General features: G+C 57.8%; 1 protein-coding gene across 2 annotated transcripts; it reads right to left on the bottom strand.

Annotated features, from left to right (window-relative positions):
• Positions 1-4,208: 4,208 nt before the first annotated feature.
• TBC1D22B (TBC1 domain family member 22B) lies at positions 4,209-25,222 on the bottom strand. 2 transcript variants are annotated; one of them, XM_037410526.1, is made up of 13 exons: positions 25,000-25,216; positions 19,919-19,975; positions 18,662-18,975; positions 17,614-17,793; positions 17,044-17,114; positions 16,429-16,557; positions 15,805-15,870; positions 14,765-14,879; positions 7,815-7,921; positions 7,207-7,282; positions 6,771-6,898; positions 6,433-6,528; positions 4,209-5,961 (listed from the first exon to the last, which is right to left on the bottom strand). In XM_037410526.1, exons 1-13 carry the CDS (start codon positions 25,053-25,055, stop codon positions 5,833-5,835), a joined length of 1,524 nt encoding a protein of 507 aa, XP_037266423.1. In that variant the 5' UTR covers positions 25,056-25,216; the 3' UTR covers positions 4,209-5,832. The 2 variants fall into 2 exon arrangements, with proteins under 2 accessions (XP_037266423.1, XP_037266424.1); XM_037410527.1 differs by having other exon boundaries at positions 5,853-5,961; positions 6,433-6,584; positions 25,000-25,222.
• Between the last annotated feature and the right edge of the window lie 317 nt (positions 25,223-25,539).

The raw sequence follows: 25,539 nt of genomic DNA, 5'->3' as shown, positions 1-25,539 counted from the left end.
TGTCCTGGGGTTCAGGACATCGCTTACCGTGATGGTTTCTATTCATCCCAGTCATCCCAGATTGTTGCAAAGAGCAACGATGGGGAGGAAGGGGCACGCAGAGGGATTTCTTGTGCCGCCTTGAACATCTCCTGGAGGTGAGTGTTCCCCGTGCGGTGGGCAGTGGGGCTGGGTGCTGCAGGAAGGGGTCCCACCCGGCCCCCTGCATGGCAGCCCTCTGCCCGGGGGGGTGGCTAGGAGCCCCCGGGGCATGGGAATTGGGAATTTGGGGTTTGAATCCCATCTCCTGGTGATGCTCCTGCAGTGACGGGCCACGGGCAGTGGGACTTGCCAGCTGGACGGAGGTGGGAGCTGGGCGATGGCAGCGGCCGCGGGGCTGGTCCCTGGCTCCTGGCTGGGGAGGGTTTCTCCTCTCAGCAGGGCTCTTGCCTTCTCTCTCTTCCCTGAGGTGTGTTTTCCCTCCCTGCACAGGCTCACGTTGCGGCAGGCAGCGGTGCACCGTCAGGACCCAAGCCCCTCTGTGCAGACCCCGTGTTTTGGAGGCTGCTGCTCCCCGAGGGCGCAGGTATCGCTCCCATCCACCGCGAGCACGAAGCCCTTCTGGGGCCAGAGGTGCAGGTCCACTGCCGTGATGCAAAACCCGGCGGCAGCCAGGGGATGCTTTTCCCTTCCCCGCATCCCATTGTCAGCCCCAGCACCACAAATTTGGCAGGAGACTGATGCGGTCACCTGCCTTGAGGCCTCATCCTGGCTCATGCTCCTCTGCCTCCTGTGCTCAGGCAATTGTCAGCCTGAGCCACGAAAAGCCCCGTTTTCCAATAATCTCCCATCTCCAGCAGCCGCTGCGCTGTCGTAGTCCCTGACCCTCATCTCCAACTGATACCGGAATACTGAGTAATTAAATTCCTGTTTTCCTCCTAACAGGTTTTTCCTTTCAGATGCTTCTGCCTTTAATAAGTTTTTCCTTTTGGATGCTTCTGCCTTTAAGTTGAAGGCAAGGCAAGTCTGCCTGTTTGCAAAGCTGGGTTTGTCCTGCCTGGATCCGGCCCTGGCAGCAGCATCCTCAGGAGCTGCTGAGATCCACCATCCCACCGGAGCTGGTGCAACAGCATTTCCACCGCCGATGGCATCGTTGTCGGACACCAGTAGTTAATTTGCAGCATTGCAAGCAAAACTTCCTGGCAGAGAAGTTTAATTTCCCTTTTATTATGTGATGCGTGTTGCTTGGGGTTGGCAAGAGCTTCTTCGTTTCTCTTTTTGCTTCTTTTCAGTCACAAAATAGAAGGAACAGGATCAGTGAAGGCAAGATCCCCTGGCGTGGCACTCTGCTGGGTAAGGACACGGCTCTTTATCCGGCGTTGAGGCGATGCTGAAGGCCAGCAGATTTTGATCAAGGGAAAGGGAATTTTGTGGGATTTCTGCAGCCATCCCTAATTTACTGAATTTTGGGTGTTTGCCAAGGTGCTGGGCACGGCAATGGCAGGTAACGGCCAAGAACCAGTCGTGTCCCAGACCCAGAGGAGGGTCTTGCTGGTGGACATGCCCTTCAGAAAGCATCAAGAGGAGAACGAAATGCAAGCGCAGGATGCTCGGTGCCCCTCCAGCCGCTGCAGGGGGTGCAGGGGCCACGGCCAGCCCTGGGCACCCACAGGTGGGTGCTCACACGTGCATTTATTTGTGGGAGGGGTCTCCTTAGGGCAAGTGCTGCTTCCTCAGCCACAGAGGATGTGTTTTTCCGATTGTAAGTACTGACTTACACCCCCACAGCCACAGGTACGTCCAGGGGACAGCTCTCTGCACCCTCATTACCATTGTAAGTGTAATCAGCATTTTCTATATAGACAGAGCGTACCTATGCCATGCGAACGTGCTCCAGGAGAAAAGGGGGGCAGCTTTCTGCTCCGCGTGTGACGCAGCCAGACCCCGGGGGGTGGGGGTCCAAGTCCCCTTTGGTGAGGACAGGGCGGGTTGCAGCGGGTGCTGTGCGCGGGTTTGGCCTCCGGCTTTTCTGTGTGAGGAGAAGCGAGGGGAGGGAAGGAGCGGCGTGGGGGCAGCTCCTTAGGGGCAGGTGGTGATGGCCGGTGACAAAACCGAACAGTGCCACCGTGCTGAGGATTGATCCTCTCCTGCTGCAGCCTCCCAGAACAGCCCTGGCTCGCTGCGCTGTGCGTTGCAGGATGTGTCCGCAAGCAGCAGCCCCTGGAGCCGGGGGTCCCACGCTGCCCCGGGTGAGGGTCCTGCCTTGTCCCTAGCTCAGTCTGCAGCCCCTCTCTGTCCCCAGCGTCCCCATCACTGGCCTCATCCCCATCCCTGTTCCCAGCTCCCTCCATCCCCATCCTGATGCCCATTCCTCTCCCCAGCTCCCTCTATCCCCATCCCCACCCTCTCCCCATCTTGCTCCATCCCCATCCCTCTCCCCAGCTCCCTCCGTCCCCATCCCATCCCTGTCCCCAACTCCCTCCGTCCCCTCAGGCTTCCACGCTCCACTAAAACCCTGGTGGCACCCAACAGAAACACGCTGGCGGATAGCGTCACCTTTTATTGCCACAGACAGCCAGGTACGTAATGTCATTTCCCCTGGGGATTCCATAAAAAATTTCATTTGGGAGAGGAAAAACCACCAAAAATTGACTCTGGGGTTGGTGGTGCCCACAGCCCTGGAACATCCCGGCTTCCCTGTGGAGAAAAGTCGCTGCCGCCACCCCCGGGACCGGAGAATTTGCTCCCATTGACACTTGGAAGTGTTTTATTTCACGAGACTGGGCTGGAATCCGGGTGACAGGAGAGGGGCTGCACCACGCTGGGACACAGGTGAGCTGGGAAGGTCCCCGCTGGTAGGGACAAACCAGGACACGGGCACCGACCTGGACCTTGTCACTGCAGCAGTGGGTGGCCCCGGGGACCCGCTCCCTCCCCGCCAGGCCCAGCGATGCTGGTTCTGCTCATCTGCAGCCCACGACCGTGGCAGTTGTATTTCCATCGCTGGATCACACGCAGCTGCGGTGCTGAGCCCGTGGTGCTGCGTTAACGGTGATAATTAAAGGAGAACTAATGAGCCCTGCAGTTAATAAAGTCCCTGTTGTGGGCTCCTGCCTCTTTTGCTCCATCCTAGACAGGATGAAACCCCGGCTGCTGGTGGGTGCCTGGTCCCCGGGGCTGGAGGTGGTGCTGTGCCGCTGCTGATGCCACCCTCCAGTGCCACCAGCCGCAGGGACCCAGGGCCGCGCCGCTGCTTCCAGGCTGGGAGGAGGAATCCCGCTCAGGTGGGTTGGGGTCATCCTGGGTTGCCCTGGGACAGGGGTGCTCAGCACCTCGCAGGATCGGGGGTACAGTCACCCCAGGGTGTGACAGCCTCCGTTTCCAAAGGACAACAGGGGGCACATTCTGAAAAAGGTGCTGAGCCTGCAGCAGGATCCGGCCCGGGCAGGGAAGACAGTCCAACACCCGGAGCAGCTCTTGCCAGCGTTGAGCCCCGAAACAACGGTGATGGACTCCCCCCGCCCCGGACTAAATGCTCCCCAATCCAACCCGAAGCGGGGCGTGCGGGGCCAGCTGCGTGCTGGGGACACAGCCGAGGTGTCCCCAAACCCTGCGTGGGGACAGGGCTTGTGTGGCCCCAGTGGGACCCAGGGGCCGGAGCTGGAGAGCCAGCCCCGCGCAATCAACGGCGACAAAGCCTGGGCAGCAAACACAGGTAATTAGACTCACCCAGAAGTAATTATATTTGTTCCACTCGGTTGAACTTTGTAAAGTAATTAATAGGGGATGGAAAGCGACTGGGGGCGGGGGGGAGGTTAAAGGTTTGTCCGCAGCAGCAGAGGGAGGTTTGTTCCTCTGGGCAACAGCAAACTCGGACACCACCGAGTCCCCCCAGCAAGACACCAAGAGGAGAACACCCACCCCCCACCCCCCTCGTGTTTCAGGTGGGGAAACTGAGGCACACGCAGGGGTGGGGGGCTTGCCTGAAGCCCCTCAGGAGGCCAAGCAAGGACTCGCCGCCCCCACCCCCACCGCAAACCCTTGCCAGACCACAAGGTTCGGTTGTTGGCTTTGGATTTTGTTGGGTTTCCTTTTTTTTTTTTTTTTTTTTTTTAAATTAATCACGAGCAACCAGGTCTGTCTCTCGGAGAAAACAACAAAAGGCACGCACAAAAATAAAGGAAAAAGTCCAAATGCCTGAGAAAAACAACGCCAGGTTAGGAAAGCCATTTCTTGAGACACTGTTCGGAGTTTTATTGGCAACAAGGCTCTGCCTTTCACATGCTTGGTCCCGGCTCGTGGCCCGCTGCCTTTTCCCACCGAGAACAGCAGTGGAAAGCGGAGGGACCGGGAGCCTCCGCACCCCACCGAGATAGCCCAGGTGGTCCCACGGGAGAAACCCGGGCTGGCCCGGATCGGTCCCCTGCACCCAGCCCTTGGCACACGCGGCCGGTTGTCTATTCCCTCCCCACGGGAATAAAACCTTCCCCGCTGGTTTGATCTCGCAGCAGCCGGCGGTGAGGGCAGCCCAGCCCCTGCCACCTCCCCCAGGGAGAAGCCCCGGCAGGGCCAGGGAGCGCTGGGGGCAGCCAGCGCCGGGTCCCGGATCGTTCCTCCCTGGAGGGTCCCACCAGCAGCACTGGTAGGGCTCTGCCCTCGCCCCGCTTGGAGCCGCCGAGCCCGGATACCCTGATTCCCGCTGGGCGCTCCCCTCTCCTCTAAATGCCCAAATCCCCCTTGCAGGGGAAGCCTTGGGATACACGTTTCTATCCCACCTCTTCCCGGCAGACCCAACACTGCAAAAAAACACGTTAGGGCAGAAATTACCTGCGGCTCAAAGTGCCCCCCCCCACCTCTGGAGGGGTCCAAAGCCCCAGAGGCCGTACCCAGGCATCCTTCCCAGGCGAGGAGAGGATGGGGAGAACAAGGGGTGCACGTTATAAATATAAAATCATTATCTGCTACAAACAGAAGACGTATATTGTACATCTTTGACCCATATACACAAGAACACAATATACACAGAACGCCTCGGAGGAACGGGGGCTTCGCAAGGGGGTTTCAGGAGATGCTGCTCCCCTACCGGCCCCCTGCGCCTCCCCCCGTGCTGGAGGGGGCTGTACCGACGGCACATCAGTCACCAAAAGTCCCCTCAAAGGAGTGGTTGTGTCCCCCCCCGCCGCCGTGCCCACCCCGCTGCCCTGGGGGAGAGGGAGGCGAGGAGGATGGGGAAGAGGAGAGAGGGCAGGCATGAGGGGCTCCCTCGCGACCCCACAAAGTGCTTGGGGTCTCCGGCCCCCTGGAGCGAAGCCGGCCCCTGAGAGAAACTTCTTGCCCTGCTGCCCTCGGGGGGAGGCGTCTCCGGCCAGGCGGGTCTCTGATAAGGCATTTTCCTCTGGGAGTTGGAGCGAGCGGTGTCAGCCGGAGCAGCCGGAGCAGTGCGCGCGGTGGCAGGTTAACACGAGGCAGCGAAGCCAAGGTGGTCCCAGCCGGACAAGCCCAGGGCCGGGGGTGGAGAGGACAGGAGGGCTTCATCCTCGGCTCAGTTCATCTGTAAAGCTGCCCCCCCCTCCCCCGTCCTCCCCCAGCCCCTTCGAGCCTCTCTCCCTGGCTCGAGCCACGGGCACAGCGTGAAATACTGACGGTCAGTGGAGTGGCACATCCAGGCGCATGGAGTGGCAGACAGGCACACGTTAAAAGTTAAGACAAGAGTCGATGTGAGCTTTGTACAGCGAGGAGCAGCTCCCGGCCGGAGTGTCCGAGGACTTGGGACGACAAAAATGCCACAGTGATCAGATCGGGCCAGGACGAGGGGGTGGGCACGGGGGAGAGGAGGGAGTCGAGTCCCGGCACCTATCGGCGGTAATGATTGGGGGCATCCGCAAACATGTATTTGAGTCTGTAGGCTTCGGCCAGCAGGAGCCCGATTTCCTCGTTACCCCAGTGTATCGTGGGCAGGTTTTGTAACAACATCAGGAGGCCCTGAAAGAGGGGAAGGCGCGATGGCTGGGGAGGCTGAAGGCAGAGCCCAGCTCCGGAGCAGGCTCGGAGGCAGCGGCACTAACTCTTGCCCCCCACACTCGCAGGTCTGAAAGGCTCCGAGGCAGCGCTGAGATGTGCTCGCGTCTGGAGCTGCATCAGTGAAGCGCCTCAGATGCCTCCAAACCGCTTGAGATAAAGGCTGCTGCCACCCCAGCGGTACAGCCAGACAGCAGAAGGCAAACACAAGGGATTTACCGTGGGCAGAGCCCGGGGAAGAGGTGGGATGTGATGTCCGGACCTCCAGCAGCGCTCTGTCCTGAGCGCTGAGGCTCAGCCGTTAATTTTAGACAAAGCCCCCGGGGCTGGATGATGTCGGAGCCAGCCTTGAGACGTGTCCATGCTGAGCTCCCAGCCAGAGCAATTCCCTCCCCTCTACCCCCCAGGGAATTACCCCCAACTGCAGGGTCTTACCTGGAAGTCTTCCTCATCTAGGATCTCCTTCCGCCACTTGATCAAGAAGGCGGCGCAGACGTACAGGTGGAAATGGGAGAATCCTTCCGGCTCCGACTGCGGACAGCAAAACGCCGGGTCAGCTCCTGCAGCTCAGCTGGAGCACGTCTTCCCTGGACACAGATGTCCTGCTGGGCCACCCATCACCCAACCGGCTGCGAATGTCCCAGGGCCACACTGCTCTGCTTCCCTCATCCCCCCAGCTGCGCAGCGCTGCCGCAAGACCCCCGTCCCCCAGGTGCAGGGAACCGGCCCCCCCGTCACCAGCCAGGCAGGGAAGGCAGCGGGAGCCTGCGTACCTGGTAGGTGTCCCAGAGGCGGATGGTGCAGCGAAGAGGCAGCTCCCTCATCAGCAGATTGTTCATCCAGCGAAAGGCAAACTGCAGGTATTCCACCTCGTACTTCCTAAAGTGGTTATGTACCTGCTCTGAAACAGCACATTTCACTTACACACCTGGGGACCACGGTGCCCCAGCTCCCGCACACGGCACTGCCCTCAACACACGCGTTCATGCACGTTCAGGCTGAGACCTTGCTCTCCCAAACACCTCCACCTGCCACCCCGGGCCACCGGGCCAGCCAAAGCCCATCCCCAGGAGGTTTCTGCTGACCCTACCCTGCCCTGCTTCCTTACGTCTTGTAGCCAAGGGTCTACCCCTGCCCTGAGCACACTGCTTGCAAAGGTGGCCTCCTGCTGGTGTGACTCCAACCTCCTCAGATCCCCCTGTCACCTACCATCGATCCGGCTGACCAGCTCCTCCAGGGCTTTGACCTTCTTCTGGATCCCTGGCTGTGCAAAGGTGTAATTATCCTGCAGGGAGAGGCCAGGAGTCAGAAGCAGCAGCTCTCACAACAGCTAGAAATGACCAAAATCAGATTCCCAGCTCCACAGGGAGCCAAGATCACCATGAGCCAAGGAGACATGGCTCCTGAGCACCAGGATCATCTGCCTGCCATGAAATCCCTAGTCAGGGCAGCACCCACCCACCAGCCGCAGCATCTTATTCCTCCAGGATTTTACCCACAGATTTACCTCAGTAAACCAGCAAAATCTCCCTGATGCTGGGACATCAACCCTGGTGGGGCGGCAGTATTAAACACCAGGCAGGCAAGCTGGCAGCAAAGTCTTGTGGCTTTTTTTTGTTTTTTTTAAATCGGTTGGAAACAGGAGTGCTGAGGTACTAACAGACTGCCTCCTGTTCTTACCTCTGCCGCCAAGAGTGGTTCCAAAGAATGTTTATCAATATGGTGATAGGCGCTTTATATGTGTAATAGACACAGAGAGATGCCTGCACTGCTACCCCAGCAAGGGGAGAAAAACCTCCCTGGCCCCAGAGGCTCACCTGTATCCCGTCTAGCAGCTTGCTCATGCACCAGAAGCTATCGGCTTCGATACTCCGCAACACATCCTGTGACAGGTTCGTCACGTCAAAGTTCTCCACGTCCTCCTCTGCAAAACACAGAGAAGAGCATTAGGAGGATGGGGGACACTGAGGGGCTTCATCAAGCCAAGGCAGGGCAAGAATAACTACAAGGCTCCCTGCGCGACGTGAGCGACCTGCCTGGCGCACAGCACCCACGCGCTGACCTACTGACGCAGGATAACTAACCCAGGGGGTTAAAGGACCCCCAAAATCTCAGCGCCGGTGACCTGAACCCAGCCCAGCTCCCCGTGGGAGGGATCCCACAGCGCTGCCGCTGTTGTGGTCCCTCTGGGACGAGGGCTGTGCGTGCACCAAGCTCCCAGCACGTGGGACCCCTCTAGCTGGAGCGCATCCCCCCGTGGGTGACGGCAGGTCTCTGCCTGCTGGCAGCACCACGGGGAGAAGCGAATCCCTGGCTGCAGCCAGAAACCAGGGAAGGAAACGCTGCCCTTGGCCTGGGGCAGCACAAGGGAGCTCGGTTCCCCCTCGCAGTCAGATTCAGCATCATCCCAGGACTGCAGCCCAACAGAGGTGCCCAAAAAGTGGCTGCCAGCTCTGAGAACCCACGAAGAAGAACTGCCAAAGCCTCAGAAACCTCTACAGGAGAGCAGGACTCTCGGGCACAGTTGCAAGGACGCAAAAGCACGTGAACATCTTCCTGGAAAGCAAAAAGGCTCCGAGTTAAATCCAGCGCAGAGCCTGAGAGCAGGGAGAGTGCTCAGCTTCAGAGAGCTGCTCGTCCTCCTCCTCCTCCTCCTCCTCGAGCCCAGCCGACCGGAGAGCTCCAGCCGGCAGAAGCAGCCCCGTTGCTGAGATCTGTGCAAGCTTGTTTTTCAAACCCAGTGACCTGAGGGCCTGCCAGGACAAGGGTTAGTGGCAGCTCTGTCCCCAAAGGGTACTCACAGAGTGCAAAAGGCTGCCCTTGCTTTTACATGGGCTTACGAACCACCCCCAGGAAGGGCAAGGGAGAGATCAAGTGCCTCAAGGGTGGGACAGCAGCGATGCTAGCTGAGCTTGGAGCAGAGATCACCGGCTCTGGGCCAGGCTCACCTTAACCCGGAGGCTGCAGAGGGCAACAGGCACGGGAAGGCAGTGGAAGGTTGGGAGGACAGGCAGGAGACACAGATCTGGTCCCCCTGACCTGCCAGCTCCCTCCCTTTCCTCCTCAGGAGGAGAGCACCCGTCCTGCTGCGGTCGTGCCACTAGATCAGATCAACAGATGCCAGGGCTGAACTGGCCCCTTTCCAAACCCAGAGGCTTGGAAATCCTAACAAGTGTCTTTGATCTTCTTTGGAAAAGAGCAAGAGAGGAAGATGGGGCTTGGGGATGGAGCCGGGCCACCCTCCTGGCTCAGACACGCCGCAGGGCAGCTGTCGCAGGCTGGCAGCGTTGTGAACGCTGGCACCAACAGATGGGCTGCAGGATGGGAAGGTCAGAGCCAGTGGCTGACGCTGCTCTCACCTCTGCTCCTCCTCCAGGGCAGAGCTCAGACCCACGGCAAACTGCCACCAGGAGCTTTAGGGACAAGCAAGGGTTTAACCCTGCATTAAGTTGGCAACCTTGTACTGCAGAAAGGGCAGCAAAGCTGTTTTCCAGCTGCAGGTCATCATCCCAAACTAGCACACTTCTGCTGGCTTCGCTGCAGCCACTCGCAAACGTTCCGGGTAACGAGACAGGCAGGCAAAATCTGTTTAATACCCATTTTCCCCACATAATTCCCCCCCCCCAGAGACAGGAGGACAGGCAGGCAAAGGAACAGGACGGGGCCACGTGCAGAAGGCCTCCCCCACGGAGCTCCAGGCATGAGGGCAGTGATGGAGAAGGGGACGTGGTGACCTGCCCGGGTGACGGGGAACACCCCACTGCTTGCGCTGGCATGGGGACAAGAGGAGCAACTGCCAGCACGCCAATGTCAAAGCAGAAGAGTGGCAGGAGATCCCCAGCATGAGCCGATGCACACGTTGCAAGAAGCTTTGGAAAAAAAACACCCAGGTCTCTGGAGTGCGTGGCTCAGCATAAACATCTGCTCGGCAGCATCATTAAAGAGGCCACATGGAAAGGAGGGAGATACTCAACATATGGCTCTGACGGGGACTGAAAGGCAGCCAGCGGCACGGTGACAGCAGTCGGGACACTGCTGGCGGCGTCACAGGGTGCCCAAGGGCAGCTGGGGCTCGGGGAGAGCAAAGTTCCTGCGAGCGACATTTCGACAGGGCTCAGGGTGGGCAGAGGAGAGGGACATCACAGTCCCACTTGAACCCCTGCCTCAAATGCCAGGCGGGGCACAGGTTGGAGCAGAGCCGAGGAGCCAGGGCTCCAGCCTCCCCCCCCCCGGCTTCCCACAGGGGAGCTCCGAGGGCTCCCCGTATTCTGGCAGCCGGGGCTCAGCGCAGGACGAGGCACGCGGAGAACAGCGCAGCCCGGTCTCGGCTCGCAGCTCTGCAGAGTCAGGGGTGAGTCTGCCCCACGTGCAGCGAGCGACACGTCCAGGGCAAAACGAGTTCAGAACAAGGCTGATGTGGCAGCCTGGGCTGGGCTGGCTGCGGTGTGACTACGAGGCTCCCTGTCCCTTCACCCAAGCTCCACGTCTGCTCAGATGGAAACAGAGTCTTAATTTAACCACGATTAGTATTTATATATACATATATTCTAACAAAGCCAGCTAGGAGTGAGCAAGATCAATACTTCCCATGGCACTGCTCCCCTCCGCAGACTCAGTGAAATGCCAAACAGGTCCCCAAGCCGGGACAACCCCTCATACAAGGCTTTGAACGGGGGATGGAGGCGGTGTCATACACCGAGATGGGCACAGAGCGCTGGGAGAGGGTGCAGGGGCCGGCCCGGACACTACCTGGGGATGCTGAGCTCCTTTCTGAGGTCTGTCACTGCCATTTGAAACGCAGACGCAAGCCCTGAAAGCTGGGAGTGACTCTGCAGCAGGACAGGCTGCGGACCCGAGCTGGGAGGCAGTTTTGGCAGGACCAACAGCTCAGCATCCCTGTGCTTGCTGGGTCCTCTCTGGAAAAAGGGGCATATGGTTTCCCCGGCAGGTGCCAAGGTGCCATCCCTGCCCCGGTTCCTCGCACGCCAGACTGCCTCTCTCCATCCTCACCGCCCCAGCAGCGCTGGCAGCCTGCGCCCGTCCTACCCCGAGGGCAGCAACAGCAGGCTCAGCTGCCCCTGCAGCCTCAGCACCTCCCTCGAGCTCTTCCTCATGGCAGCACCAGCTGAAAACAAGCGCTGCTCAGCAATCTGGGGCAGAAGCCACCGAGCAGACGGGAGGAGGAATCGCTCCAGCTACGGATCTGGCAGTGGCAGGGGCCCAAAGCGCCCGTGCTTGCTGCCAAGTAGCTGAAGGCAGCCGTCTTCGCGCAGGAGGCAGGTAGAGCATCACAGAAGGTGAGCCAGCTTGCCGCGCTGGGGGAAAGGGGGAAACGCAGCAGTTTTTGCTACCCCGTCTGCCAAGGGCTCACAGCAGTCTGCCCAGCACCTGGAAGGAGCACGAATTTTGCATCCAGACTGGGTGCACAGAAAAAGCAACTTGTCCAGCTGGCACTGGAGGAGGAGGCAGGGGAGGCTCAGAAGCGGGGACTGGGAGCTCTGGGGAAGAGCTGCTTCTCCCTGCTGCTTCAGCCTAGCTGGTATTTTCTGAAGTTGGTCAAAGGGGCACAGACGCTGGACTCCAGGCGTTGCCCAGAAAGAGGGAAACATCAGCAGCAGGACCCTTTCAGTCAGGCTAGGGAGAGGCAGGGGTCATCCAGTTGCCAAAGCATCCCAGGGCAGGCAGAAGAAACCGCTTCCTGCAAACGTTTTTCACTCACTGGTCCCATTACCTCCTTCAGGACCCGGAGGGGCGTACACCCCTCCTCCCCACAGCTTCTGTGGTGAGGACGGAAAGGCATCAAGTCAAAGACACAGCAGCACGGCCAGCCGAACGGCTCTAACTATTCCCCCAAGCAAGCTGTGTTTACTCCCTCCGTGCACAAGGGCTTGGGAGTTTGCTGGGTTAATGCTGACTGTTGGTTTGTTGCTCGTGTCAACTCCAACAAAAGGAAGCTGCCAAATTGTTCCTCGAACGTGCCTGAAAAGCTACAGAATGTGCTCGATAAGCTACAAACCATCCCCCTGCCCAAAGGTGTCCCCATGGACACGTTCTAGCCCTTGGTGGAAGCCAGACAAGCCCTCTGAGGGATGTTTTAGACCTTGGTCTAGTAGCTGATGTATAGCGGAGATGCTATCGGCCAGACACATTAATCAGCTGAAGAGCACCAAGGAGAGGTTTTAACTGGATTTGCAGGAAAAATTGATTTGTCGTCTGCAAATGCAATGCCTGCCCAAAGCATGGGATGATGGGTTAGAGGCCTACAGTGAACTGGGAGCTGGGGATCACCCTGTTACCGGCGGCGCGACTGCTTTATAAGAAGCCACTAGGCTGAGCAGTAGGAGACCAGGGCGTCAGCCTGGCCTTGCGCTGAACACCTAACCAAAGCCAACAGCCTGTGAACCCCCCCGCCTCCCCCCGTGAGCTCTGAACCACACCGCAGCCCCTGGAGAGCTGCAGGGTCCTGCTGAGTCAGCCGCTGCGGGAGACAGCCCTCCGAAAGCTCCGACACAACCGTCCCCGGGAAGGCGGCGAGCGCAGGAGCCAGCTGGCAGCACAGCGGGTCCTTCTAGCATCCTGTCGTCAACAAACCACCCGCTCTGAAAGGAGAGCAGGGGCAGCAAGCGCAAGAGGTTTGAGGATGGAGCCAGTGCTGGTGCCAACTTCCCAGAGCTGGCTTTCAAGGAAAGGCAAGGGAAACTTTTCCAGGCCGGTTGTACGCACACCGTGGAACGTGGAAATACCCTCAGCTGACACACAGGTATGCCGGCCCGCAGCGGCTCCGTGCGCAGGGGCTGCCCGAGCCATACAGATCATCCCCCTTCCCAAGGGGATACAGCTGGGGAAACAGCAGCAGGATTTCCTCTGAGCAAGAGAATTGCCACCGAACGGCAAGTTGCCCCTTGGCACGTGCTGCGCAAGGGTTACCGCACTGTGCAAGGCTTCTTTTAGCTCTCCTGCTGCACGGGCTGGGGAGCAGCACAGATTTGGCTAATCCCGGGATCCTGGGAATTGGTGATCCAACACGGAGAACCTCCAGACCTGCCCTGCCCAGCACCATTCTCCAGGGCCCTGTCAGCAAAGGCAGCTGTAGAGAACAGGCAACGCTCAAACCAGCGACCGCAGTCCTGTTGCACAAGGGGTTACGTCACACCGAGCGCAGCTAGTCCTTTCCCACCTACATTCCAGGCAATTAGTGATCTTATCCTGAACTTCTGAAGGCTACAGACCAGGGAGCAGGTGGCCACCGAGCCAGCCCGTGACCTAAAGGCTGGCTTTGAATCCCAGGCTCTGGGGACAGAAGGGGACGCACGATGTCGCTTGGCCAAATTCAACTCAACGTGTCTCACACGGAGGGTTTTTTTCATCCAACACAAGTTTCAGAGCTAGCTGGAAACAGGGAGGCGGCATTCGGAGGAGAGGAAGCATCAGTGTGGGGTGAAAACTGCCCTGGAAGGTGGCGAGAAGCACGACCAGCAGCAGGTGGACAGGCACAATGCAGCACAGCCTCTGCAGCCACATGTAGAGAGCGCTGAGCCCCAACACCAAGACGGTACAGGACTGCAAGAAGTCACACCAGGTACCCACAGGCAGCTCTGATGCTTCACGCCAGCTCCCTTCTGGCACAGGTAACTCCCTGTGCACAGCAGTGCTTCCAACCCAGTGAATTAATCCTGAGCAACCAGCCTGCACCAAGACGAAGTGCCACCAGTGCTACTCAGGAGATAAGGCACAGGAAAAACCACTCAAAGGGAACCTACTCAGACCCGACTCAACAGGCTCTTGACCTTCCAGGAAAGGGAATTCACTCCAGCTGGCAGCAGAGCCACATCTTGTGCCTTCTCCTTCAGGCTGTGAGGAGCAACAGCACTTCCCAGGGATCAATCCTGACCACACAGGCGGCTACGGTAGAAAGCGAGATGGCTTATTTCTCTGTAACGTCCTCAGAAGAGGAAGCCTTAGCTGGATAGTGGAAGGCTTCCAGTGGCATCAATAAGCTTTGGATCAGACCTTAAAAATATTTGTTCAACAGGATTTCTGTCGCTAGTAGCGTCTTATAAATTCCTTTGTCCTTCTGTTTACAGTGAAAGTTAAGAGCCTTTAGGCATAGGGATTACGGCATCCCAGCGTTAACGTCAACCCCAAACCACAGCTAGAGCTGGAGAAAGAATAAATCTGCTACGGGTGGAAATGCCTTGAGCTCCAGCTAAAAGCAACTGCCTGACAAGAAAGGCAAAAGCAGCAGGGAGAAGTCAATTTGCCTTCTCAAACCCTCAGCTTGAGAAACACGCCTGTACTAGCAGCACGGGACAGGAATTTTTATTTCAATAGTTTTATTTTACATTCTCAGCAGGGTCTCTTTGTACTTCATTCATTCTTCCTAGAGCAAGGACTAGCTCCAAGCTCAAGCTTTGAGAGAGCCTCCCCTCCCCAGCTGCGTATCAGGGCTTTGCCTGAACTCCCTCAGCACCCAAAAGACCCCACTTTCCTCCAAGCTGTAAGGATGTGAAACGCATTCCAATGGAAATCCACCCTTCGCGCTTCAGCTTCTGCAGAGCTCAGCAAGATGAGGAAACTGAAGTCAATTCAACCAGGCAGCAAAGACACAAGAAGAGGTCAAGACGCACCTCGAGCCTGGCACAGGCACCGAAGGAAGAACACATCGCCCCTCCAGCAAGGCAAGCTTTGCTGCTGCCAGCACTTCACGCCATTTCAAACACCGTGGTCAAGAGGCAGCACCGTGCTTCGAGCGGCAAATGTCACTTACCAACATACTCCGAGAGGAACACAACAAAGAACGGAGTGACCAGGTCATTGATTCCCTGTACGTAGCCGCTGGCCGGGTGTCGAATGGCCCAGATAAACAGGATTCTTTCAAAGATCTAGGGAAGAATGAGGGAAAGCAGGTACCTGCGTTAGCCGTGCACAAAGGAAAGGCAGAAAAGTGTAACTGCTAAGCTCAGGGAGCAGAGATCATGCGCTGACAGGCTTTTCTGCAGCAATACGAGTAAGATATGAAGCGTACAGGTCCTCGGAGAGACTCCGTACGATCCACAGATCCCACAGACAGGCCAGATTTCACAGAACGAGGCAGCCCAGGCTCCTCATCAAAGAAACGCAGACCCAACTTTTCAAGATGCGGGTGGTTTGAGACCCCTTCCACCCCCAGGCCAGGGCTGCCCATCAGCAAAGCAGCACGCCTGGCCGATCACCTGGGAAGCCAAGGCTGTTATCAGCAGGGTACTCACATCACAGATTGGGATAGCTCCCCACAGAGCAGCCTCCCCCCTGCAATCGATGTGTTATTTCCAGACTGTCCCAGTGCCAGGACACAACGCTCTGACATATCACATACACATGCTGAGCTTATTTCCAAAGAGGACAGATGCCCACGCCTCCTGGCCACCTCTCAAACCCATCCCTGCCTGGGTTTCTCACATACTGCTTTGCACAAAGGAGATTTCGTAGCAACACAGAACTGATCTTCTGTTCTGGTTCAGATGCCTTGAATTTGTCTCAAAAAAAACCAAACAAAAAAAAAAAACCCACACAAACAAAAAACTTCAGGTCTTTTATCAACCATTGGCTACATCTCGCCACGAAAGAGCTGATCTCCTAACCCCTGAGCTCCAAATCTGATGTCTTTCAGAAACGTGGGACAAGACCAGACAGTTTCAGCAGGTATTTGCATCTGGAGCTGCCAGCCAGGGAAGTTTCCCTGCAAAGCTAGGGATGTCTAGGCAGTGAGATCTAACCCCCCCACACACCCCACGGCAAATGTGGGGCAGGAGCTTCGCTCCCCCTTACCTCCTGGACGAGTGGCTGCTGGAAGAGGGGGATGAGCGGGTTGGTCCTTGGAATGTCAATGTGGATCTAGAAGAGAAGGTGGGTTATATACACCAGCCATGCTTTCCGGGGCCACAATAACTCATCACAGGCTACCAGAGAAGAATCCACCCCTCAGTGTCTCCTCAAGCAAGGGCTACAGATGACAGCTGCACCGAGAAAATCATCTACAGTTTCATCTCCAGTCTCTTCTGCTCAGGTGTGGGCAGGTGGCCAGAGCTGGGAAAGATTTGGGGTCTGAAATCTAGTTATGACATTAATTTAGAGAAGACTTCAACTAATACCCATAAGAAGATGGACAGAAACGTGGTACCCTGTCCCCAAGGAGACTCCTACTAGTTACAGCTAGAGGAAGCCCCAGCATGACCCCAGCTGCAGGGACAAGTAGCAGCAAGAGGGAGGAAAGGGATGTAACCGAGGGAGGAAAGGGATGTAACCGAGGGAGGAAAGGGATGTAACCGAGGGAGGAAAGGGATGTAACCGAGGGAGGAAAGGGATGTAACCGAGGGAGGAAAGGGATGTAACCGAGGGAGGAAAGGGATGTAACCGAGGGAGGAATCCAGGCGACAAGCAGAGGGCTTGTACCTGTCGGTAGGTGTCTTGATGGTGCTCCTCATTCCGGGAATCGTAATACTGCTGGATGAAACCAAAGTACTCCTCCCGCTTGCGTTGCAAAGTCAGCTTTCGCCGCTCCATGTTTGCGGGGAGATAACCCTGTAGCAGGAAAACCCACATCAAGGCAGACCCTCTTCCCTCACCACAAACCATCCTCTGAAATCCTGCCGGTCGGCTGTGCACCCAGAAACATCAGGCACAGAGACACAGGAGCTGGGGAAAGAGCTTTCCCGGGATTTGGCTTTCCCAGCCCCTGATGCCTTTACTAATCTTGGAGCGACCCAACTTCAGGGGACCCGGTTTCCCAAAACAGAGTGAACCACACGTTCCCAGCACCAGGATGGGCTTTGTGCTCAAAGATGTTCCAATTACATTTCCTGATCAAAAAAAAAACCCAACCCCCCCCCCCCAAAAAAAAAAAAAAACCAAAGAACAAAAAACCCACCGCTACAGCTCACCCATAGGCTAGGCACAGGTACAACGAGAGCAAACGTGGTTACGGGCTAACATGAAGGTCTAAGAGCTGCACGTCCCTGGCTCGGCACATTCCCCCCCGATTCCTGCGTCACAGCTCCGAGTACTCACTGAGAGGAGACGCCACGTCACAGGCCGGACCTCCCTGGGCACGCCAGGCCAGCTGCATTTCCTCAGCTCATCTGCAAACGGACAGTGGTGGCAATGGATTAGATCCTAGGCACGTCCAGGCACCACTACACCTAGAAGGAGAGGAAAGCCCAGTCTGCTCCTGCAGGCTCTGGAGACACTGAGCCTCCAGGAAAGCTCCACATTAGCGATAACTGGGGATGCGGGGCTGCGGCAAGGGGAGTAGAGATGATTTCAGCTCAGCCTGGGCACAGAACTGGTGGCTGCAGGGGCTCCAGTGTGCTGCAACCTCAGTTCTCATCCAGAGCCCAGCAGCCCCCAGTGATGACAACCATCATCTGCGAGATGCAGAAAGGCTGGGAACAAACAGGGAGCTGGTGGAGGACGTTACCGTCTGCCGACAGAGCGGTTTGTGCAACCGTCTCACTTGGCGCCACTGCAGGTAGTAATTTTTTCCACCCTGGAGCAGACCCGTTTACAACCTGAAGCAGGCAGCAGGCCCCTCTGCCTTCCCCTTCCCACCCGCAGGCACCCCCGTTTTGTCACACTCACCCAGGTCTGTGTTGTGGCTGGAAAGGAGCTGCCGAAACTTCTCCAGGCGGGTTTTCTCCCTCACTGTCATGGGGGGAGCACCCGAAGCATTTTGGTCAGAGATTCGGGCGACAAGCGGAATGACAGGTCGAAGGGGAAGGGACTGCTGCTTCTGGAGGGGGGTCCGCACACAGGCCTCCTCTGCAAGGAGCAGATGCTGCAGTTAGGTGGGGAAGACCACCGCACCTCTCCAACCCTACCCCGCTCCTCTGGCTGCTGTCAAGAGACCTGCCACCGCAGATTTCACCCCTCTCCTCCCCAGCAAACAGAGCATCACTGGCCCACTCTGATGGATCAGCTGCTTCACAGCACCTGCTGCGGCTCTTCCATCATTTCTCCTTCCTTCCTCCTGCATCCAGACTCCCCTCTTCACATGGGAGGCCATGGGCAGAAGGACACAGGAGATGAGGCAGGAAGAGCTGTGGGAATCCCAGAACTGACCTTCAGATCTGCTCTGCTCGCCACTGATCTAAATAGTGATCAAGCCAACTGCGAGCACAGCGAGGAGGCGCTGAGCTGCCAATGCCACCCGCTGGCAGCAGGGACCAGCTGGGTTACTTCCACAGCCTGCGACAAGGCACAGTGAGCAGGGAATGACGCTGCCCAATTCCCTGCCCAAGCTGCACCCACCTGGGGCCAACAGGACCTTGTCCAGACCTTCACTAAGAGCAGCACACTGGGCCACCAAGGACGCAGACAGTGAGCAACCCTGAGCAAGAGCTTAACAGATGTCCAAAATCTGTTAGCACCCAGAACACGGGATCCTCTGGGACAGACGTGCCTGTATGCAGTATATTGAGCAGCAGAGGACAGTGAAGCGTTAAGGCCAACCCTCCAAAAATGGCTCCTTGGAGTACAGCATACTACAAGGAGGTGAAAGCCCCTGTTGAGCTTACGGGCTGTGCCATAGCTGCTCGCCCATAACATGTGAGTAGCAGCAAGCGGCTGAGTTCAGCGGTCAACAAGGAGAGCAGCGGAGCAAGAGGCTGCTCCTGAAGACAGCTCTTACCAGACGTCCTGGAGAGCTGGGCCTCGCTGCTGGACTTGATGACCTTGCAGTTGGTGGGCATGTCGCTGAGAGCAGACTGGGTTCTCTCAGGTTTTGCCCGCAGCTTGCTGTGGTTCTCCAGAACCTGGGCTGCCGTGGCCTTGGCCACTTTAGAGTTCAGAGTTTGCAGAGAAGAAGAGGAGGAAGAGAAGTCCTCATCTTCATCATCACCGATGTCCCAGGCATCACTGGTATTGCGCGCAAACTCATGAAAGCTGGAGGCCTTCTTGCTTTTCATAGGCAGCGCGTTGGCCTTGGAGCGGTCCTTGATGAAGCTGGAAGCCAGAGAAAAAACAGTGGCGGAGTTATGCTGTTAGACGGGTCCATTTTCTTTCCTTCCCTATGTCCTCACTCCAATCAGCCAGTCCCTTTTTCCAATTTCCCTGTTCCTCCTCCCAAACCCAAGGAATATGTTACGCCTCTCTGGGCTGCCAGGAGGCAGAGCCTGAGCTGGTGAGATGGCCGGGCATGGAGGCCACAGACAGCTGGAGAGGCGCCAGGCCTCCCGGTTCAGAAGGGCAAAGGGGGAGAGATGTACCATTTCTCCGGCTCCACCTCCCCTTACCCTACAGAAAACAGGTAAATCAACACCCAAACAGTCCTGCAACCTGGGGAGAGGCATGTCAGAGGGTAGACAGAGCTGCTCCGGGCTCGTGGGCACTCCTGGTACAGCAGTGATCGCTCTCAGACTGATCAGCCCGGTTCTTTTTTTCAGGCACAGGAGGAGCCTTTGCACTTTCCCTTAAGCTACAGGAGTCAAAGTCCACCACCTGAAGCGTCACAGAAAAGGGGGAAAGCCTTCACGGCCACACAGCACGAGACAGGGACAAGGAGGCAGTTCAGAGCAGCTCTGCTTTTTCCTGCCGGGAAGGGTGCTGCGGTTCTCCAGCCTCGCAGCTGCCAGGCAGGTCACCGACCCTTCCTTAAATTCCTCTGTCCCTGAAGGGCAGCAGAAGGCTCAGGCGTCACTGCTAAAAAACGTGCCCGTCTCCTTTGATGTGGCTGGGCCGATCTGGATTTCGGGCCACAAAGGGCACCAGCAGATACGCTTTCCCTGCCAGCTTTCGCAGAGCTCCAGCCAGCGCTGCACCCCACTGCTGTCCTCCTCTGCTGGAACATCACAGTGGGGAGGGATGCTGGAGATCTCCACCCAGTGCAGGACCGAGCCAAAAACCTGCAAAGCCTCGCGGCCTGCGTCTCCAGGAGATAAACACTTACTTTTTGGTGAGCCGGGGATCCAGCGGAGGATGTTGTGCTCCATAGACAGGTTGAATGCTGCAGGAAGGGGAAAGAAAAGAAAGACGACGATGCAAAAGGCCACAGAGCACCCACGAATAATCCCCTCAGCCTAGACTGGGGTCACGCCTCTTGCCTGCTGTCAGGAGCTAAATCCAAACCAAACGCAACTTCAATAACCTTCTGTCTTCAAAGCCTTAGAGCCAAAGTGCCACATTCAGTTGAAGATTTGCGCTTTGCAAAGCAAAAAGAAGCCTTGTTTAAACTCTTAGGCTCTCTCCAGCCTGAGCTGGGATTTGAGATCCGCTCTTTTCTGTACCACCGATTTACTCCAAGCGACCACATGTCTCAGTCCCCCTGCCTCATACACTGATGTTCATTCTCTTCTCCACCAAGGGGATTTCCAGGTTTGGGAATTCACCCTTCTGAGCCCTGAGGGACACGGGGGGACTCCAGCCTGTGACACTGGGGCTCCTCTGCAGCACACTTGAGGGTTTGAACCCCACGCTGGCTCTCAGGCTCGTGGCAAATGCCACGGCGAAGCAGCATCTGGTAGGGTACACAGTTTGACTCAAGTCCAAATCCCAGTTTAATTAACTACTTCCTATGTGGCCTAACATGAGTCACCATGTTTCAGGAGTGGGACAGGGAGCCCAAGGGCTGCAGGCACTACATGGGAAGCATTACCTCAGAGAGGAGCTACTAGATGAGTGCTCATCACTAGTTTTACAGGCTCTGGATGCGAGACAGGGATCCTGAGTTATCATCTCCGCTTGGGTAACCATTCACAGGCACCCCACCCTGAAAAACCATCGCCAGAAAGCAAGTCCTCCCCATCCCCTGGTACGCGGCACAGTCCCGCATCCCACGGCGGAGACAAGGGCCCATTCAGAGCTGTCACACAAGGAACAGGCTCCCCTTGGGTCAACAGAGCTGGCTTGGTTTCCAGGAGCTGCAGATGGTGCCCAGCAGTAAAACGAGCAGAGCCCAGCCGTGTAGGAGGGGAATGGCAGCCTGATGCAGCTGGGAAGTGCGCTGGGAACCAGTTGATGCTGGGGAGGTGGCAGCAACAGGCCCAGCTGGCAGGGGAGAGACGCAGAGATCCAGGGCAGAGGCTGGAAACAACTACAGCACAGAGAGATCCTGGTGGTGAAGCCTGGCGAGGGGTGGGCTCGCCGCAGCAGCAGCCGTCCCTCGTGGCTGGAAGCGCTGAAAAGGCTCACTGTGTTTACCCACCAGCGATCAAGCCTAGGAAAGAGTTTGCTGACTAATTAGCATCTAGGAGTCAGGACAGCTATTAAGCAGAGGCACCCCCGTGGGTGGGCATAGCAAGCAGATTATCAGGAGTAAGAAAAACAACCCCTCCAGATCATCGCTGCTTCCCAATGACTCATGGCAGCTCCTCACAGGAGCCGGCAGAGCCTCTCCGATAGCCAGCACCGGGCTCGCACCGTCTCGTGACGGCAGTCGCAGCGCTGCTCCTCTCTGCACAGGGACCCACATGCAAAGGCCTGAACTTTACCAGCCAAAGGGACGATGTGTGTTAGACACAGAGGAGGGGATGTGGCAGCCAGCTCCGGGTGAGGAAACCCTTTCCTGGGGCTCTGAAGCAATCGGCCGAGGTCTTCACTGGCTAATGGCTGATACAAGGGCAGAAGGTCCCACCACCCAAGCAGCATTTTTTAAAGAATTTGAACCCAGGCTCCTCGCTCCAAAGAAAGCATCCTGAGCTGATCTAATTGCACAGCCCATCAGCCTGTGCTCCCACACAAACAGATGCAGATGACAGTCTCCTTTCCAGCAGGCTACAGAGGCAGGGCTGAATACCACCATCCTGCATCGGCGAGCTTGAAGGTCTGCTGCGTGAAGCAGGTTCTTCTCCCCAGGTCTGTCCCATCTTCACCGACTCTCTGCCCTATCTACCCATGCAGAGGGTGCAACAGGCTGGGCAGGAGGAGCGCAACAGGTGACTTCTAAGATCCACGAGCATATGCACAACTGCAGATGACAGGTTTGTGCCGTAGTGTCTGTGGTAACCTCGATGTGTGATCCCGCTCCTCCAGCTCACGTCCCTGCAGCTGACTCCCAGCAGATCCTACGGCTCCCCACGAAGCTGCATTAGCACATCCCACTGAGAAAACCGAGGCAGGGGAGCGATACCACCAAGTGATGTTCAGTAACTGCACTTACTCACACGCACTGATGCAGCTTAGCTAGATGAATCTGCTGTCTCCAAGCTTAACTCCCCGTCTGAAGCTGTCTTTGCCTGACTTTTACTGGGACAGAAAGCTCAGGGCAGGCACTGCCTCTCAGCAAACACACCACCGCGTCAGGAGCCGAGAACTAAGCTGATGCTGTGCTCCCAAACTGACTGGATGAGTTGCCTGTCCTGTCCCAGTTTAAGCTCTTTGGGACAGGCATTTCTTGTTACTCCTATGTTCAGTGCCTGGGACAACGGCTGCAGTATCTGCGTTACGCTGCTCCTGAGGAGATCATTGCAGGGGGTGTGTTATTGACACTGCAGCAGAAAGCACATCCGTGAAACCTCAGTGCCACACAGAACGTATTTACTCCTAGCAGATTCTGTTTCTTTCCTTTTAAAACAGCATTTAAATTACCTTCCCCTGGAGCCTGGCTGCCCACCTCCCTGAAGAGCAGGAAATAAACAACCCATCGCACAGGATACCATACTAGACCAAGCGGCCAACGCATCCCCAGAAAATTACTGGGTTGAGAATTCGCAATGCAAAAACCACAGAATAGTATTGGAAACACGAAACATTTACTCGTTGTGCCACCTTAAATCTACAGGGCAAAAGCACCAACTAAAAGCTAATACAACTAAGCGACCAAATGCACAAAGCGTCACAGAAAAGGAAGCTAACAGTCTCCAAATCTTTACAAAGCCTCCCTCTGCCAGCTTGTCAGGGCAAAGAAAGGAGGGAGCCAAGAATCTGTACGGGAAGATCTCTCAAAGGTCAGGCAAAAAAAGAAGAAAGGGATCTAGCGACCATGGATGCAGCACGTCCCACCTCCACCTTTCGTGGATGTGCTGCCAAAGACCTGTCAGTAACCGTCCCTGGAAAGGACCAGCACGCAGGGTATTTAAAGGTCGTAACAAGGCTCCTGGACAGCAAGATATTTGCCAAGCAGCCAGCTAGGAGCAGGGGAGAACTTTGCCAAAAACTTGACGTTGGAGTGTATTGTCTAGGCAGGACTGGCTGCCTCCCAGACCGGTTCACCTGGTTTGAGTTTTCCAAGCCAAAGCTCCAAGTCACCCGCTGCAGAGGAGAGAGATGCTGTCTTAAGCCCACCAGCTGGAAGCGTGGCTGTGACCACCGGGTAAGGGATGGGAGCAAGCAGGAGACAAAATGACCCAGGGCGAGCAGAGCACTTTCTTCCCCCCTGAGCAGAAGGCGAGGAACCCATAGTGCTCACTGCTTTCCCTTTGCTTGCCACAGACCTGGATTGTCCCACCAACCTGAGGGAGCCAGCGCGGCAACAAAGAACCGAGTGAAAGCACATTAGAAAGAGATTTAACTGGCCTAGCAGGATTTAAAGCCAACTAAGCATTTCAGACTTCGTCCACGCACCAGGAGGGGAAGGGCAGGGTTCAGATAAGGCAAATGAGACAAACGTGAGGCACACCAAACGGGAACAGCACTTGTGAAAGCCTTCGTCGCAGAGAGGTGGGTGCCCTCTCCCCATGGGAGAAGTAGAGAGCACCTCCTTCATCACCACCAGCCTCTTCTTCCTAAACCCCGCTCGATTCAGACATTTCACTTGCTTCTTCCATCCCTGGGTGAGTGTGAGTGCCTCAGCAGGAACCAGGACATGCCAGCCAGAGGAACCAAAGCAGGGGAGGTGCACACAGAGAGCCCCCACAGACCCTTGATCCGAGCAGATGTGGAACAGGGGTGACACCCAGCACAGAAAAGGATAATGGGGGGGCACGTGCGCTGGCAGGGGCACCTATTTGGGACAGAGCTGCTGCCACCCAAGGTGACACCTCTAAGGGCTTTGGGAAGGGATGAGGTTTCTTCAGTATCTCTGGAAAGGAGGACGGTACAACCCTGGCTCCCAGGGGAGTCTGCAAGGTCCTGATCCCCTCCACCCTGCTTCCCACGGGGCAGAGGATGCACACAGGGGGTCCCCGCAGCCCCCACACAGCCTTGCCCTGCCCTATAGGTGAGGGGGCAACCCTGACACTACCCCTGTCCCTTACACAGGGGGCTTTCCTCCTGCAAGATTCCCCTGCAGGGTGCCTCTGGCATCTGCCCTATTGCAGGGGGGAACCCCAGGACCCCCCAGCCAGCTCTCCTGCCCCACAGCCAGGGTAGATACCCCTGGCACCCTCCCACCCTTGCAGGGGGGAACCCCAGGACCCCCAGCCAGGGTAGATACCCCCGGCACCCCCCCACCCTTGCAGGGGGGAACCCCAGGACCCACAGCCAGGGTAGATACCCCCGGCACCCCCCCACCCTTGCAGGGGGGAACCCCAGGACCCCCAGCCAGGGTAGATACCCCCGGCACCCCGCCACCCTTGCAGGGGGGAACCCCAGGACCCCCAGCCAGGGTAGATACCCCCGGCACCCCCCCACCCTTGCAGGGGGGAACCCCAGGACCCCCAGCCAGGGTAGATACCCCCGGCACCCCCCCACCCTTGCAGGGGGGAACCCCAGGACCCCCAGCCAGGGTAGATACCCCTGGCACCCACCTACCCTTGCAGGGGGAACCCCAGCCCCCAGCCAGCTCTCCTGCCCCACAGCCGAGACAGACACGACTGGCACCCCCCGAGCCTTGCAGGGGGGAACCCCAGGAGCCCCAGCCAGCTCTCCTGCACACCCCTAGCACCCCCCAACCTTTGCGGGGGGGAACCCCGCGCCCCCTAGCCCCGTTGGGGGGGTGGTGCCCCTGACAACCCCTTCCCAAGGCAGAGGAGCTGCTCCAGCTCCCCTGCCAAAGGCCCCCAGCTGAGGAGGGGGGGCTGCGGCCCTTGCACCCCCTCCCCGGGGAGCGGGACGGTGGGGGGCCGGTACCGGCCGGGCCAGGCCCGCGCTCACCTGCCCGGCAGCTTGGCACTCCGCTTCCAGAACTGCCTACCGCTCTCGGCCGCCATGGTGGAGGGGAGGGGTGGGCCCGGCCGGCCAGCCAGCGAGCGAGCGAGCCCACCGGCCGGCCGGCCCCGCGGCGCAGCGGCGGAACGCGGAGGAAGGCGGCGGCCCCCCCGCAGGCCGCCTCACCGCCGCCCGCCCGCAACCCCCGGCGGCGCCATCTTGGCTCCGGGCAGGGAGAACGCCGCCATTGGCCGCTTCGGGCAAGGCATTGCGGTTCGGCCAATCGTGAGCGGGAGGAGGGAGTGACGTATGAGGAGGCGGGGTTTGCGGGGCTCGAGGCGGGGCTGTGTGAGGCGGGAGAGACCATCTGAGGGGGGAGGAGGGGATTAACCGTCGCGCCCCGGGCGGAGCAAACCACTAGCACCGTGGGGCGTGGAGTGGGGCGCGAAGGCGGCGGTGCCTGCGTGGGCCGGGGGATGGGCCGGGGGAGCCCTGAATTGGGGAGGGCGGGTGGAGTTAAACACCGCCCTGGGGAAGGGGAGAGAC

This window comes from Falco rusticolus, chromosome 17, assembly GCF_015220075.1.
Source record: "Falco rusticolus isolate bFalRus1 chromosome 17, bFalRus1.pri, whole genome shotgun sequence".
Taxonomy (NCBI): domain Eukaryota; kingdom Metazoa; phylum Chordata; class Aves; order Falconiformes; family Falconidae; genus Falco; species Falco rusticolus.
This window is presented reverse-complemented; position numbering and strand designations above follow the sequence as displayed.

What these genes read in the sequence shown, in the direction of transcription:
- TBC1D22B (XM_037410526.1), bottom strand. Translation starts at nt 25,055, where the DNA reads ATGGCGGCCGAGAGCGGTAGGCAGTTCTGGAAGCGGAGTGCCAAGCTG. An exon ending in CAGCCACAACACAGACCTGG is followed by an intron (nt 17,115 to 17,613) that starts GTGAGTGTGACA and finishes GTCCGTTTGCAG; the next exon opens with ATGAGCTGAGGAAATGCAGC. An exon ending in GCCTCTGGGACACCTACCAG is followed by an intron (nt 6,529 to 6,770) that starts GTACGCAGGCTC and finishes TGCTGTCCGCAG; the next exon opens with TCGGAGCCGGAAGGATTCTC.